General features: G+C 32.7%; 1 protein-coding gene and 1 long non-coding RNA gene across 3 annotated transcripts; one reads left to right on the forward strand and one right to left on the reverse strand.

Moving 5' to 3' along the window:
- Nucleotides 1-113: 113 nt before the first annotated feature.
- Nucleotides 114-16297, forward strand: LOC141456555 (odorant receptor 67a-like). 2 transcript variants are annotated; one of them, XM_074132702.1, is made up of 10 exons: nt 114-992; nt 3367-3471; nt 3560-3767; nt 6340-6451; nt 6862-6974; nt 11562-11861; nt 12344-12443; nt 13415-13519; nt 13617-13772; nt 14014-16297. In XM_074132702.1, the coding sequence occupies exons 1-10, from the start codon at nt 932-934 to the stop codon at nt 14062-14064; spliced, it is 1311 nt and encodes a 436-aa protein (XP_073988803.1). In that variant the 5' UTR covers nt 114-931; the 3' UTR covers nt 14065-16297. The 2 variants fall into 2 exon arrangements, with proteins under 2 accessions (XP_073988803.1, XP_073988804.1); XM_074132703.1 differs by lacking the exons at nt 13415-13519; nt 13617-13772.
- LOC141456556 (uncharacterized) lies at nt 1827-4442 on the reverse strand. The gene is made up of 2 exons (XR_012459864.1): nt 3926-4442; nt 1827-2497 (listed from the first exon to the last, which is right to left on the reverse strand). It is a non-coding gene; the product is annotated as an uncharacterized lncRNA (long non-coding RNA).
- Nucleotides 16298-16887: the final 590 nt, after the last annotated feature.

The raw sequence follows: 16887 nt of genomic DNA on the forward strand, positions 1-16887 counted from the left end.
CCATCTGATACATCTTCATGTTGTTTGAACTGGCCTAGTTTCACTAGATAACTTCAGAAAACATTTCAAGTGATCCATGTCTTTGTCCGGGATTTTGATTGAATTTTTTAATTTATATGTATATTAGTTTATACATTTAATATAATTTTGTATTCGCTTTTAGTAAAAGTTACTAAAAACCCTTAAAACCCGCAAACTTAACTTACTGTAACGGATAGTTCAGGCTCACTCAATCTCTTTGTCAGAATTCAGAGCTTTGAAAATCTCAAAAAAGCATTTAGGAGATATTGCCTGTAAATAGAAGATATTCTATAGAAGGGAATATTCAAATTTAGGTCCAGTAAAGCTGGATTGGCACCTGGAACTTCTGAATTGTCAAGGGTGAGAAAAGTCCTTCTCTTATTCAAGTATTTACAACATATAGACTTTTTTTTTTTTTTGTAGCCTTTATGTATTAATTTTTTATTTCTTTTTATGTTTGATAGTCCTTCTAGAAACGGATAGATTGCCTCTGCCGAAATAAGCGTTGCTTTTCTTTGTATTTTTCATTGTTATAAAATAAAGCTTCATTATTAAGATGAAAATGGTTACTTAAATTGTTAATGATAATAGCTTGCATTTCTTTTGACTGTTACTTCAAAATTACTAAATCACCTTTCGTAGAAAACTTCATAAATTAATAATAAGTAAATTGTCTTCAATTTGTCGCTTTTAGAGTATATTCAAATCAAAATAAATACCAAACGTTTTGGCACTTGATGGTTATAACCTACTTTTGCGTAGATTTTCTATTAAATAATGAAATGTATAGCAGAAGTGGCAGCTCAATCACTTTCCCATAATTTAAAATTTAAATTTAAGATTTGGCTGTTTTTTGTATATAAAATAATGTTTCACATTGACGTTGGCATTCTTCTTGTTAGTTCCTAACATGTTTTGGTGCAAGAGCCGCTCTACTAAAACCGCTGAAGAGGATAAGTGGTGGATTTTTGGTATTATTCACTTATTTTTCTTAGCTCGTTCTACAGCATTTTATAAAAGATAGTCTCATAATTTAGGTAACCCCGCTACGTTTTCAAAAGATTTAGCATAACGCTGTGTGGCTAAGAAGTTGGTACAAGGTAACTGAGAGTTTCAAGGGCTTACTTCACTATTGGGAGGCGTTAGTAATTGATCTGGGTGTTGAAAGCAAAGAGATAGTAGTGAATACAATTTTTTTTATGAGTTCGTCTTGGGTAACTTACAGCACAATAGTTAATATTACTTTCATGCACAAAACGTAATTAAACAGCTGTAAAATAATAACGCAAAATGTAGACTTGAAGCAAGTCAAACATTTTTAAGAGCAACACCATTACTGGACGCAATTTGATCGTGATATGACTTTTTGTGGTTACTTAAATGATACTATGAATCTTTAGATTATTTTGGAATTGTTGGTCAATAAAAACAGAAACGCAAGTGCATTAAGTTATAATACTACAAGTTTTATAGAAATGGTGGTTGTATTAGCATTGCAATGTTGAAGTATATATCTGGACATATTTTTTTTTACTTTTATTCATCTATTTATATAATTTAGTTCATTATGCAAGAAGTGCAAGACTTGCACTTCACACATGGGGACTTAAACTTTTCAAGAACCTAACGAACCGTACTGCAGATGATTGAAGGACCTCCCGTCATTCATGCAATATGTGCATATACCAGCCGAAACATACAAGTTGAATTCATCCTCTGTAAGAACTACGACATTTTAAAACATGTTTTTGAGTTTAGAACCTGCAGTTTAGGCCCAAGAGGTGGTTATTAGAAGAAGATAGAAGTTCCTTTAATAATAATAATAATAATATTTTTGTTTATTAAGAATACAAGTAACAAAAACAAAATGAAAATATAATCTTAACAACTTAGACGTGGACATAACGGTCTCTCGAGTTGTCTACTGTTTTTTTCCTACAAAAAAGACTACATTTACAAAATAAAGTTTCTATTAATTTCACTAAATGCTTTTTTAAGATCACAAAATACTTATTTTCTCCCTCTTTATAAAAATCTAAATGCATAATATTTTAAGAGTCCAGGACGTTTATAACAAGGGATTTATTTTACAGATAAATTTCAATTAAATTCATTGACTAACTCTTGCCCATAAATAATTGCAAATTTCAGAAATTTACAAAGACGTTCCAAATTTTCCCCATTCAACAAATTTATGCAACGATCGGTGGTTAGTTTCATGGAGCCTAAAAATCTGTTCCTAAACTCAAGTATAGGGCATCTCCCAAGAAAGTGTAAAATATCTTCGTTTTCACTCATGTGAAAACATGTTTGCACATGTATAAATATAATTTTGTCTCTACGGGTAAAAATTTAAATTCAGCACTTCATAACTGGTCCTGAAAATAATTCTTATTTTATTTATATTATTTTCACCACCAATGTGATCCGTATTTACCAGCAATGCTGTTCAAGTTGGGCATATACAGTGTGAAACCTAGAACAAGAAGATTCATTTAATAAGCTAATTATCAGGTTGTTTTCAATTATTTAATTTAAAAGTGCAACATTATTTTTTAAAGCTTTTTAATCTGAGCTTAATAGGTTTAGGACAATATTATTTTCAATTGCATATTACGTCCACTGTATAGTCGTAGTCCACCCAATATTTCTTCTACTACTATAGTTTCATCTGTAACAACGCGAGTAAGTCTGTTTGGATTATGCTGTAGAGTCTTAATAATTGATGAAACTTGTAAAGAAAAGGTATTCAGGAATAGAGGTGGATTTCCCAGTTTCCGAAAAAGTGGATAGGCTGGCAGAAGTTCCGGTATATTCTGTTCGTTAATGAGTAAGTTAAATCATATCCCAACTCAATCAAAAAGTTTAAGGAGTTCAACTAAACAAACTGAACGTACAATGGGAGCGTAAATGAGATAGGTTTTGATCTGCTCATTAAGTATTGATCAGCGCTTCACGAGTTTACTCATATCACTCAGTTATGAAGAATTTTTCTGCCTCCTGTGGATGAATGTAAGAGTTCGCAACTTCCGCCTGTGTTTGAATCCTAGGTTCGGGATACTTTATGGTGCAATGTTATTTTGAGTAAACTGGTCGGTGTTTTTTTCAGGGATATAATGTCAACTGGACATTTTTTCTTCAGAGATATAATTCTATTAAAATGTTGGAATATTTTGCAGTCGATATGAAGTCTGTAGATAGAGTTGGCATTATTATTTAACCAAATTTTTTTTTAAGGAAAAGAGAATTTTCATGATTTTTAATTATACTTAGTCATAACAAAAAACTAATTATTATATTTATAAACCAGAACCTTACAGACAATAACTATTCCTTTCATTTAAGGAAATTGGAAAAATGGTGGTATTATAGACAGCAATTTAGGTCCAATGAAGAAAGGATTCTTGGATAATAATGGATATTTCATGGCTTTAGGTGGACAGTATCTTTGTAAGGATATTTCCACTTTTACTCAAAATGTTTAAATAATCCAAATTTTTATTTTTATTTTGGAAAATAATTGTTGCATCATTTTCAGGTTTCCCTGGCAACTGGATCCTGCCATTTTTGCATATAACAACCGGTTCAATACATATAGTACTTCTAGCTTGCACAGCTTACATTGTAAACATACAAGATTTGGCAATAATGTGCGAAAGTTTACACTTTGTTGTAGTTCTCGCTACCACGTGTACAATGGAAATAAGCTCTTTGATGTTAAGATCCAAAATAGAGTACGTTATGAGGCAAGTGTTGCTTTATCTTTAAGTTTTTCTATACTAAATGAGTTTTTCAATATAATAATAATCGAGTACTTATCTTTGGATTTTTTTATGGCGTATTCTTAAAAAATTATTATAAATTAACATTAATGTACACATAAATGTAAAAATAAATAACTTACCTATTTACCTATAATTGAGTCTACATTTAGGAGTTGATCTGTGAACACGTATAAAAGTTGCTCTGTATAAATCGGGTTTTTACTACAGTTTTTGACGGAATTCAGTCGTAAATTTTTGCATATAAGTGAAATAGTAGTTTGATGTTTGAACTGCGTTGTCATTTCGAATTTTTATCGGACAGTTAATTAGTATTCAAGTAAAATATAATTAAAATTGTGTTACACTTGACAAAAACAATTTATTTGTGAGTACAAAGCTCAAATTATTGTTGCAATGAGTAGTGCTGTGCGTATGTAGGTGTGCTCTGGTGGGGAATCATCTCAAGGTCACTGCAGGTGGTTTTTATCATCATTACCTATCTGTCAGCCAGTAGAGTCCAGTTGTAAATCTGTTATCAGCGCTCAGGTAATTAAGTTGTGATTCTTCACTTTAAGTCTATACATATATTGCGCCAATTGACTGCCCATTAATAATTGATAATGAACAAAGAACTAAAGGAATTCTTATTGCAATTTAAAAATGAAATATTTAAAGAAATGGAATCGCAAAGAAATGTAACCGTATCAGAGATTAAAGAAACATTAACTTCCGTTAATGAACAATTACAAAAAATGAATTTTCAGATCAATAGATTAGATAGGGAGGTCAAGAAAAGGAATTTAATTATTTTTGGAGTAAATAATGAATTTAGAGATTATTGGGACCAAGAGGAATTTGTACGCCAACTTTTAAATGAAAAGTTGGATTTAAATTTGGGTGTGATAGATTTTGATTTTATAGGAAGAATCGGAAAATATCAGGAAAATAAAGCACGGCCCATCTTAATTGGACTTAGCCAATTTCGGACGAAGTTGATCATACTTAAAAATAGTTTAAAATTGAAAGGCACAAATTTGTCTATATCCGAAGATTTTCCAAAAGAGGTTGTAGAGATCCGCAAGGCGCTACGTCCCAAATTACAGGAGGCTCGACAATCGGGAAAATACGCAGTAATCAAGTACGATAGGTTGATTATAAAAGATATTCAGATGCCTGATTCCTCGAAAAAACGGTTTTTATCAATTTCCCCACCAGAGACTAGTAAGAAAAGCGCAAATATTGGAGCAATAGACCGTACTACAAAAAAAAGTAAATCGGATGAGGAAAAAGCGCAAGTAAGACAAAAACTGGATAAATTTAGACGAAAGTCAAATATTCAAGATAAGGATGAAGGGGGAGATTCCGATGAAACGGAAGGACCAATGAAGAACCAATGTTAAAAATAACTAGCAACCACGGCATTGGAATGCTTTACTCATTTTGATATACAACACTCATGGATCAAGAGGAATTTGGAATTTTCTGTAATGACTTTCGCACGCTTTGGGTTCTGGAAAGGAAAGACTCAGAATTTGGGAGAGCATCAGGAGGGTCCTTGTTTGGTATAAACAGAATTATGTATTTGAAAGCAGTAGATTTCTGTAAGAATTTATTAAGTGTTAAATTAAGTACGAGAGAAACTGCCTAGGTCTGCCCAATTTATCTTAATTCTAATTCTTGAGAAATAGATTTTACGGAGATGTATGAGTTTATTTATGTAAATTATAATAAGAAAAGTATATTAACCGGCGACCTAAACGGTAGAATTAGTGCCCTTTAAACTCTATCGACCTAATTCTGGGCCTTCCTGACCACAAACTGCCAAAAATTCTAGTCTTTCATGTAACTCAAAAAGGAATGTTTTGGTTTAAAGAAATTCAGACTTAATTAAAAAATACAATAAGATGTATCATTAAATTTTAACAATAGCCTCAATCTGAAACTGTGGAAGGAAAGTCTAGTAACAAGTAATTATCAAAATTTTATAAAAAGCTGTTCCGATGAAATGCAGATTTCTCCCGATTTACCTCTTTACAGACAACTTAATAAAAATAATTATTGAAATAGCTCCCACTTGCAAGTTTAAATTTAATTATAAAGATTAGAGGTGATGTTCTGAACTAAATTACCTTATATTTTCTTTGCACTATATGTAATATTTAAGATAAAAAGAATTTATCCCATTTTTTGGCAAACTGCTCCTCTTTAGGAGAGCATAGAATAAAGTAATGAAACTCGGTCTGCTAAAGTAATATTGGAATGTATCAATGGCATTATTTTAAAATACTGTAAGGGATACCACTCACCTCAAGCGAAAAAGTAATTTAATTTTTATTTTGTATTAATTTTTATTTTATTATTATTTTTTATGTTTGTTTTTGTTTCTGTTTATGTATAAGTTATTTTTAATTTAAAATAGTAAGACTCCTCTGACGGTCTTTGACCCTGTGGCCAGTCTTTATAGTTTATCTTTCTTTGTAAAAAGTTGTAGTTTCAGTTTGTACATATATAAAATAAAGACAATAATAATAAAATATTTACCTATAATTTTCAGAACATTGGGTGAAGGTGTATACAGTTATGAAGATTCTTTGGATGAAGCTTCCCTAAAAGAAATGCGACAGTTATCAAGTAAAGCTAAATATGGAAAAAAATTAGGCACAAGAGTGAGAACCAAACAAATATTAAAGTACCATTATAGAATGAAAGTGGGGTGTAAAGCCAATTGTACTGTGACTAAAAGATCAAGTAGCTTTTGTTAGTTTTTTCTCGTAAAAGTTGTAAAAGGCAGTCACTGTAAGAGGAGTTGGAGTTTGCCCCCGTGGGTACATTAAACCCAAATAGCTGCACACACAAAGTGATGTTAAAATCTACTATGTTACACTTTTTGTGCCTTTTGTTATCGGATTGGCAGAGTGTTAGGTGTTGCTGAATTAAAAAATCTTTTATGTACAGTATTGCTGTATACCTCAGAAGTAGATAGTCCTAATCAATCAGCAGGAAAATGTAGATCTTATAACTATTCCTAAAACATTCTGCTGCCATATTAATGTATTTTTATCAATTTATTTTTCAGATATTTGTCATTTTGGTAATGTTGACTTCGGTGGTCATAAGTTTTGTTCGACCAATAATAATGCATCTAATACAGAAATTGGATTATAGTGATGATTTTAAAGGATTAAACAGGTATTAAATATAACATTTCAATTATAAACTACGTGCTAAAGGAAATGGACCGCCTAGAAGTAAAGTTCCAGGCTTGAAACGTTTACATTACCTAAAGAAGTAAGCGAAAGGGAAAATAAGGGCAATTGAAGAAGTGCGTCATATAAAAAAACAAACGAGTAATAATAATAATAAACCTTTATTTGTTATACAAAATATACATACATAAATCATAAATTATAATATAAGGAAATATTGCATGGCTAATAGCCGTCTGCAGGAGTTGGTACATTCATTAGAAGAAAATAATAATTAATAATAATAATAGTAATAATAAAAGAAAAATGATGTCATGTAACAGTGAAAGAAACATTAAATAATATTTTCACCAAATTTTATAATGTAAAGTAAAAAATAGAAGGAGCAATATAGGTAATAATACCGACATAAAGATAATTAAAAGAAGAAACAAGCAAATTCTGACAATGAAATGCAAAGTTATGATTGTGTTGATTTCATAATTACATTAATATAAAACAAAAATTGAAAAAAATAAACTGACCACTTCTAACTACAATAACTATGGATTTAAAAGTTTTGAATGGAAGAATCGTCTCCCTTAAGAATTTTAATTCTAAGACTCCATGCTTTTCTGGAAAATTTTACAAGTGGGTGATAGTCTAGAGAGGATAGCAACTGAACAATCTGGGGTCCGGAAATATTAGAGCATCCCATATATTTAATGCGAAGTTCCACCATTCCAGTCAACTGTACCAGATTGGTTAAAATGAATAAATTATCCAGAGTCGAGTAACCGCGCCTAAAACCCGCCTGGTTTTCGCACAGAATGTTATTATCTTTAACAAATAACTCTAAACGGTTTAAGAGAAGTCCTGAAAAGAGTTTAGATATAGTGTCTAAACACGAAATGCCTCTATAATTAGAGGGATCATTAATGCCACCCTTTTTAAAAATGGGAAAAATTATTGACTTACTAAATGAGTCTGGAGTTATACCTGAACTGTATATATAATTAAACAGTGACAGGAGCATATCTAAAAACATAGAAGGAGCATTTTTATAGTATTCAAATGTTATACGGTCGTGACCAGGGGCTTTATTGTTCTTGGAGTTATTGATGACAACAAGAAGTTCCTCCATAGTAAAAGGCGAATCTATTAGCGGATCAACGATACTAGGTTCCGCGTACAGAGTGAGTGCAGCTCCCCCCCGCGGATTAAGCAGGTTGCGGAAATGATTAACCCAAGCACTCATGCAGATCTCGTTACTACAAACGAAACCCCTATGTTTGAATTTATTAATTAGGTGCCAGAACTGTTTTGTATCCTTAACCACTCGAAGCGAGTAAATTGAAGCAAAAAAACTCTTTTTCTTGTTTCTACAGAGCAGTTTGTATGAGTTAATCGCATCGTGATATGCAGCAAGCACAAAGCAAGAACTAGTTTTCCGAAACAGGTTGAGCAGGCTAAAGGATCTTCTTCTCGCATGAAAGCAAGAATAGTCGAACCATGGCTTTTTTTGATGTAGTTTAATAAAAGAAGCGGAGTGGCCTGAGGCAGAAGGATGAGAGGAAGACTTGATTAGATTTGCGAAATAATCAACACACGCCTGCGGATCCTCAGGAAGTGAAGGAGCACTACCGATAAGCGCCAACAATGATTGTGTGTACTCTTCAGCGTCACTATCTTTCCAGACTAACTGAGGCAATAACGGAAGGGTAGCTACGTCTGACGAGCCTTTAAACCCATAGGAATCTAATGAAAAAAATACAGGTAAGTGATCAGAGAACGTCTGTGAGAGAACTTTAAATACACCGAATGAAGAGATACAACTAAAAGAAGCGCAACACAGATCAATCACAGAACTCCCTGGCCCCCCGAGAAAAGTAAATTCACCTCCCCTGTCTCCCGCGAATCTACCATTTAATATAATTAAGCCGAAATCGTCACAAAAGTCTAGAAATTTAGAACCATTACAGTTTAATACCTCATCCTTAGATTGTCTATCGGAAGAGCAAAGAGCAGAATCCAACAAAAGACCAGCCGGAAGAGACTGTGCAGTGCCAATCCTCGCATTAACGTCACCCACTATAACAATATTGTTAGATGGTAAATCCTGTATGAGTTTAATTAAGTTGTTAAAGTCTTCTGACCAACGACCAGGATTCAAGTAAACTGGTATAACCAGAAGAGCTGAATTGTTCGTATTAACCAAAACCATAGTTCCACCATTCATATCAACAAAATCAACATATTTATCTGAAATACTTAACCTAATACCGTATAACATACCGCCACTAGGACGTCCAAATTTAGAAACCCTAGTGGCTGGTACCCAGAACAACTTGTAGCCCGAAAAGTAATTTGAAAAAAGTGCAAATTTGTCCTTTAATACAAAAGTTTCATAAAGAAAAAATATATCATACTCAAAAACAAAATCAAGAAAAAAATTATTAGAAACTTTACTTCTCAAACCTGCAATATTATATGACAAAAACTTAAATCCAGAAAAAGAATTCTCTTGATGCACCGAAGTGAGTTTCCTGCAGACAGACCTTTCTCAGAATTGAACAGAGGGCTTGGTTGAAACTGGTAACTGGGCAGGCAGTGAGCGAAGCCTCTGGAAGTAGTCCTTGGGAAGAGAGTTTTTTAGCAGTAAAGAAACAAATTCCCTCAAATCGACTCCAGCCAGTTCGCGTAGTTTCAAAACACCATCATTATTTTCGTGACATAATCCCTTCATACAACACCAGGTAAACTTAGTACCTTCCACAGTTAAACAACCATCAAATCTTAGTGATGTCTTCAGCTGGTCATTTAATCTAAGTAATTCTTTACGCACTAGCATAAGTTTAGTTCTGTTCCTTCTTGTACTTGCAGCCAAGTCCTGATGAATCACAAAACCAGTATTTTTTAGAATTCGGACTGCTCTCAATACTGACAACTTATCCTCAAAACACGTAAATGATACTAACAATGGTGAGTTGGGGTTATCCTTTGAGCCCAATGGAAAAGCATGAATTTTATCCTCCTTAATTTCAACTTTAAGTATTTCACTACAGAATTCTGAAATTATTTCAGAGTATCTCTTGAATTTCCCACTGGGTGAGTGCTTTAAAACTCCCCTAAATATTAAATTTTGGCGTCGTAGTTTGTTATCGAGAGTTTCCAATAACTTTTCATTCCTCGAATTAGCTTCTCTTAGTTGTGCCAATTCACACCTTAATTGTACATTTTCCTCCTTCATAGAATTATAAGCCTCTCTTAGCTCTTGTATGTCTTGTTTACTTGCTACAGATGCCAACTTACTGCCCAATAAATCAGATAGCATTTCCCTTATTTGGTTTATTCCTAGTTCACTTGAAGTATTAGGATTATTCATTTTCTCCAAGTCCTTTTTTTTACTAATATTCAGAGATTCAGGCGAACTTCTAGCACGCTTACGCCTGCCAGAGTCAGAATTCAATACTTTGGGACTGGGAGACTCTTTGAATTTCTTCGGAGGCATACAAGAAATAAAAAATAATAAATACTTTACACAGTATCAGAAATATATTTTCTCCAACAGAAAAATGAAAAATAATGATGATTAAAAGGAAAATGTGAAATAAAATAAAATAAAAATTATTCTCTCTAGATTCAGTAGAAGCGAGTGGGCTTGTTTATAAACAGAGTTTATTAAAGTTTATGAAGTTTCTATTGGTATCAAACTAGTCAAATCTGATACGTTTCACAAACACTCTGGTGTATAAAATCTGAACTACAAAAATCGTATTAAAGATAGAGTTAATTATTTAATTTTTCAAACTTACTTGGAAGGAAATACATGAAATAAATGTTCACAAATGTTAACAAAGGCTTACTGTTTATCACTGTGAAAAAAAAGTTTATCTAATCACTGTTATTTAGTTAATAAGATCACAAAAATTGCAGAGCACATAACATACATGTTGACTGGTTGAAACATGAGACCCAACTCTACGAGTAATATTTTTGTGCGTTATATACGCACAACTAAACTTGAAATGAGAAGAATTTTCTGTTAACATGGAGCAGTATCGCCTTCCGTGAGACAGCGTGACGTTTGGGATGCAAACATTCTTCAAGACTTCGAGTATTGAGATCCTAATCTGAACTTTAGGCATTCGGCTCTATCGTTTCCGGTAGTGGAAATCTTGACAAAGAAATCAACGCGATGATCATCGCCTGAAATTTTGCCTTGGATACCCCTTTATGTATGGATACGATGGGTCGCGTTCTCTCAATCAGCAAACAACTTAAAGGAGTACTTACAGTAATCCTAGAATGAGATAACACTATAGCGCAGCGCCTCGTCTCACCTCATGCCCTAACTATTTACCCTGTTACACTGTTAAACTTTTCATATCATTTGTCTTTGTAGAAATTTAGATTTGTAGAAATCAATTAAGTGAACTTAGTTAAACGGTGATGGTTTCTAGCCTGTAACTTTATTACTTCTGGGTGACTTTTTTTTTTGCAAGCTGTTTAAATCAGAGTTAAGTATAAAACAATTGAATTAACTACAACAAATATTGTGAATAAGAACAATAAAAGTCTATAATTTCAGGTACCTTCCTGTACATACCTGGTTTCCCTTCGATACACACGATATTTGGGTCAGAATACTTTGCGGTGTGAATCAGTTCATAACTATATACACAGTACCTTGTACAGTATTCGGATTTGATTTAACATTTCTTTGTATATCCGAAGAGATTATATATCAATTGAAAACTGTTGGCTTAACTATGAGAAATGTAAAAGTGCGAGCCAAAACGCTGATGAAGTCACGTGCAGATATGGATTTCGGTAGTGCACTTACAAAATGTTTAAACCATTCAGTTGAACACCACAATGTCGTAGCGAGGTCAGTGATTTTCCACATTTAATGAAATAAATGTTATTCTGATATAGAAGAAGCAATTTTTTGATTATATTTTATGAATGAACGAATGGAACTAAATCTAAAACTTGGTATTTTTTTCTTTGCTTTGACGGTAAGTGATTGTAATCAAAGTTATTGGTTTGCGATTGATCAAAGCTGTAAAATAGTGTTATGTTAAAAGAAATCTATCTATTTGGTGGCAGCAAAGGTTGTGATTCATTATTCCGTCATTGCTCTACTATGCGCAAAGGACAAACCTCTCTAATTACCTTTTTGCACCAACTTGAAATTCCGTTTGATCATTATGGAATCAATCTATGTTTTGGACGTAGGAATTCTTTATGACGTTATTGTGTAGAAATTTTAATACAAACTCAGTATATAAAATATATAGATGACATTCCAACTGAACATGGCAATGGAAACTATAAAAGCGTATTGATAATTCTTAATTTCATTTCCAGGTTATTCAAAGTATTCAATGACGTATACTATTACTCTCTATTAATGATGATGACTGGTGCAACATTTATGCTCTGCTTATCATGCATACTTTTCACTGCGGTAACCTTACACATACAATTATATATTATATATTGCATGAAATGGGAAATTTCATTCAATTCTGGAAGGAACTTATTTTATTTTGTTTAAGCCCTTTGTTTAGAATAATTTTCTTTTATTTAACATTTATTAACAATGTAGCTAAACTCACAAATAAGTAAAGTTGCTAAGGTGTACATTCGACTTAGACTTGTTAACAGACAGGAGGTCTCTAGACCAACTGCCTTTCAAAGGTTTGATGGATTGTGAGGCATAGAAGGGGGAAACTTGTAAATGATAGTGGATTGTTGCTTAGCATTAACCTGGCCAAATCGGGAGCCTCAATTTTCCTCAGCTGCAAAGGGACATTTAGCACTGAATATCAACCTTTCAGGTACGGACGTCCTATCAGTCCTTATAGATGAGTTCGGTGGTTTGTCGGCAGATCAAGGAGTTGTTTGGGGGGTGATATCCAGGGATTTTAGCGAAATGTTGTTGCAGACTTCTCTCAGGCACATGATTTGAGTTCTTCAAAAGCCATTATTGTTTAGTTAGGTTTTTCTTTTCAATATTCTTTTGGTTCTTTTTTTAATATTTAGATTCATATTCTTACATGCTACTGAACTGTTGATTTTTAATTAGATTTACTAAGAATGTGATTTATAAGAGGAATTCTTACGTCTCAGGAACTTGTGACCGCAAAGATGACCTATCACTGCCTATCGTGCTTTCGTATTTCTCGCGTGAATCTAACTGAATTTTGTTGGAATCCGTTAAATTGCGAACTTCATGGAATGGTAATGACTTGCTCTCTGCAAAAGTAAGCACCAGTTTGCAAGAGTACATTAGAAATTTACCTTCCTACTACATTTAATTTCAACTTGTATTTGTACCGATTAAATTATATCTATATCAGTTTTCAAAACGAATCTCAGAACTTTTTTGAGAGCTTCTCTCACTTACTAATCAGCTTATTTTTCTTTTTTTATCAGCCTGACGTTGGATTTTCATCAAAAGGGACGTTTCTATGTTTCTTGTTAGCAGAACTTTTTCATACATTCTTGTTCTGCTGGTATGGAGACCAAATGAAAGAAGCGGTAAACCATGACTTGTTTAAAAATATTATATAAAAAACTTCATTGATCCAAGCCTTACTCGTAAGCTAATATTTTAATTTTTAATTCCCTGTGGTAGAGTTCAAACATTCTTAATGAAATCTACGGCAGTGATTGGATTGAATACAGCGTAGAAATGAAGTTATATATCATAATGGTGATGCACAGGTCTCTGAAACCCCTTACTGTAGATGCTGGAGGATTTATGGACGCTTCCATGCATACATTTGCTAATGTCAGTTGTTAAGAAATTATAGATTTAGTTAATAAACGTTACTTTGTCTTACTGCTGTTATTAGAAGTGATGTAATTGGTGTTTTCCACTCATTTAGTGAAACTAAGCGTTTTGCATGAATTTTGTTTTAAAGAATATTTATTTCAATATAATTTCTGTTAGAGAAAATAATTTTTTACATTGTTATTTGTTTTTTAAACTAAAATATTCAATTTAATAATACATTCGTTGATCATTTCAGGTACTTAGCAGTGCTTACTCTTATTTCAATCTGCTGAATGCTGCCAGGTAGATCACAATATTTTTAAACGAAATCAACTACTTCACGAAAAAATGGAATAAGCATTTAATTAAGATTTTTTAAGTAACAAAATAATAATAATACTTTGAAGGCATATCTTGTGCAAGACTAAATTCAGTCGTAAGCAAAAACCGTTAATAATCAATACATAAAACATTTCTTTGAATAAGAACAACAAGTCTGATCTGATAAGTCAATAAGAAACTACAAACATTAACTGAACAAAACTAATCAGTACTTATTTATCATACTTTTAAGAAATTACCTGTCTAATTTGTTAGAAACTTTAAATTCTTATTATTTTGAGTGATTATTAATGTGCCTTTGTGTGTGCTCACTAAAGTTGACATATAGCTCATTCAGCCAGTCTGCTGACTGCAGTGTAAGTGTTCTTTCTATATTATTTCTAATGGTTTGTTAATGAATATAGTAAAAGTGAATTCTATAGAATAAAAGTGGAGTTTAATATCTTAAACATTTTCTTTATAATCATTATAAGCATTGAAAAAATAGATTAAACTAGAAGTAGGGAGTGTCGTACGCGTGGATCCGGGAGGAAGAGAGAAGGTAGTATGTGTAAAAGATTTATTTAATAAGATTAGTGCTAGAACGACTCAAATTCTGATTACTATAATGATGCAATTAGTATTGCAAGTAAATTTAGACCTTGTGTAATCTACGGTCTAGACTTGTTTCACCTCATCAGAGAACTAACACCAACTGCCATCAACATTAATTTTATGAGAACTAAAAAGATGAAGAAACTTCGTCAACTTTAGACTCCTTACTTCAATTAAAAAATTGAACATGGCCATAATGATCTAAATAAGTAGTAACTTGTAAAAGTTGTTAAAAATTCCTTACAAGTAAATGTTATCAATGAATTAAGACAGTAATGAAGACACGCTACATTTCAAGAGGCCAAAGACATTCTATGTTACTTTATCAATAAATAATTACTATGTTAATAATAAAGAAGAAATCTATTAAGTCAAGCGTGACATACCTAAATCATAACGTTTTTATTAATTTATTTTTTAATCTATTTAATTTAAAACTGCCAATAGCAATAAAGATCTAACGATGTCCATCATTAGCGACTACACAAGATACAGATGAAGTATATTCGAAGGACTTCTATCATCTTGCGCATAAGCTGGTTGTAGTGTTAGGGCAGTTTGGAATGAAATTTTAAGTAACAGGATAATATTTATTCTTTTAATTTAAGGCGCGTCTTCTTAGGTCACTGGCGTTCTGAGCCTAGTCACTGTAATTCTCTCACGGTGTTCTCTCGGTAAAAAAGAAAGCTGTAGAAAATCTAAAGGTAGCACGCCTGGATTTGAACCCAGGACTAGGATATTGTTATAGGTCACATTATATACATGAGCGGAAAGGGTTCGAGCATCGCATATTCTGCGTGATTAGATTGGCAGTGGATAAGGCATAATTACTTGCAACTGTTTATGATAGGTCGTCTAATGACAGCAACTGGACTCGAACCCGGGACTTCTGCTTTCTGAACCAAGTACTCTAATGTATATAAAAATCTTCATAATGGATCTTTGCTACTCTCATCTGTTCTCATTATTGCTCACATTTTATCAATCTGTTATAAAATAAAAGAGCTACAGACATAAAACTCATGCTGTGGTTTCCGAATTTTGGAGCGCACAGCTTATATCAGAAACATCTGTATCAAGTATAATCTAGCCACAAGATTATAAATATTTCGTTGGTGCCTCGTTTGGCCATAAAATATGCAAAGGACTTTAAGAGTTTATGGAAACAGTTAACTACTATCTAAAGTTGTGGGAACTACTGAAGCCTCCATCAATGTTATTTAACATATGAGTATGCACTATTATCATAATTTTGACAAAATGAGGTAGGCTATCTGAAAAAATTAGTTTTCCCACACTGGGAAAACCCAATTAATAACAACTTCACGATTAATTTCAGTGATATAATACGATTAGAACACTCATTCTATCGAATGTCAATAAAAATGAATCGATATAATTGACGTCAATCATAATATTTCAAGCGAACTTGTGTTCATTTTGCTACTCTGATGTCGTTCAATAATTAGTGGAAGACTTTAGGCTTCTATTTACTACGTGAAGTAGCACGTGTGAATGGAGTGTAGCACAAAGAGACCACTTGAAAATGTATTATGCATTTTTGGTTTTTGGTCTTCTCATTGTCGAGAAGACCAATCCGTAAAAAGAGGATAGCTGGAAGATAATACGTAATTCTTACAATTATTAAGTTCCTAAGTTTAACAACTAATTTGTAAACTAAAACGTAAATTAATTTGTTTTTTATAGTTAGTAAATAAATATTATCTGATTCATTATATCCAAGTTGCACAATTAATTAAAAGCCTTTCATAATTATTTCCACTTTTATTTATTAAGAGCATCTGTCTTTAAGGCTGTCAAACACTTTATTTTAGTACACTGCTGGCCTCTAATTAATGTTCTGTCGTTATAGACAACACTATCCATCAATAATGGTCTAAAAGAGACTTAGGCAGAGGCAAACTAAGGGCAGACCAGACTTAAATCTGTCATATCCACGCGAGAGTACATGCAATAATCGCTGAGCTAAACCCTCATCTGTTCTCATTATTGCTCACATTTTATCCGTCTGTTAAAATAAAAGTGCTACAGACATAACTCACCCTGTGGTGTGGTTTCCGAATTTTGGAGCGCACAGCTTATATCAGAAACATCTGTATCAAGTATAATCTAGCCACAAGATTATAAATATTTCGTTGGTGCCTCGTTTGGCCATAAAATATGTAAAGGACTT

The sequence above is a fragment of the Rhodnius prolixus genome, unplaced genomic scaffold, assembly GCF_049639745.1.
Source record: "Rhodnius prolixus isolate KJV_2025 unplaced genomic scaffold, Rpr scaffold_4, whole genome shotgun sequence".
Lineage (NCBI taxonomy): Eukaryota > Metazoa > Arthropoda > Insecta > Hemiptera > Reduviidae > Rhodnius > Rhodnius prolixus.

Bases quoted from the DNA above. Each gene is read 5' to 3' on its own strand.
- LOC141456555 (XM_074132702.1), top strand. From the start codon at position 932: ATGTTTTGGTGCAAGAGCCGCTCTACTAAAACCGCTGAAGAGGATAAG. The intron at 3,768-6,339 runs GCAAGTGTTGCT...TATAATTTTCAG, and splicing joins AAAATAGAGTACGTTATGAG to AACATTGGGTGAAGGTGTAT. The intron at 12,444-13,414 runs GTAACCTTACAC...TTTTTTTATCAG, and splicing joins CATGCATACTTTTCACTGCG to CCTGACGTTGGATTTTCATC.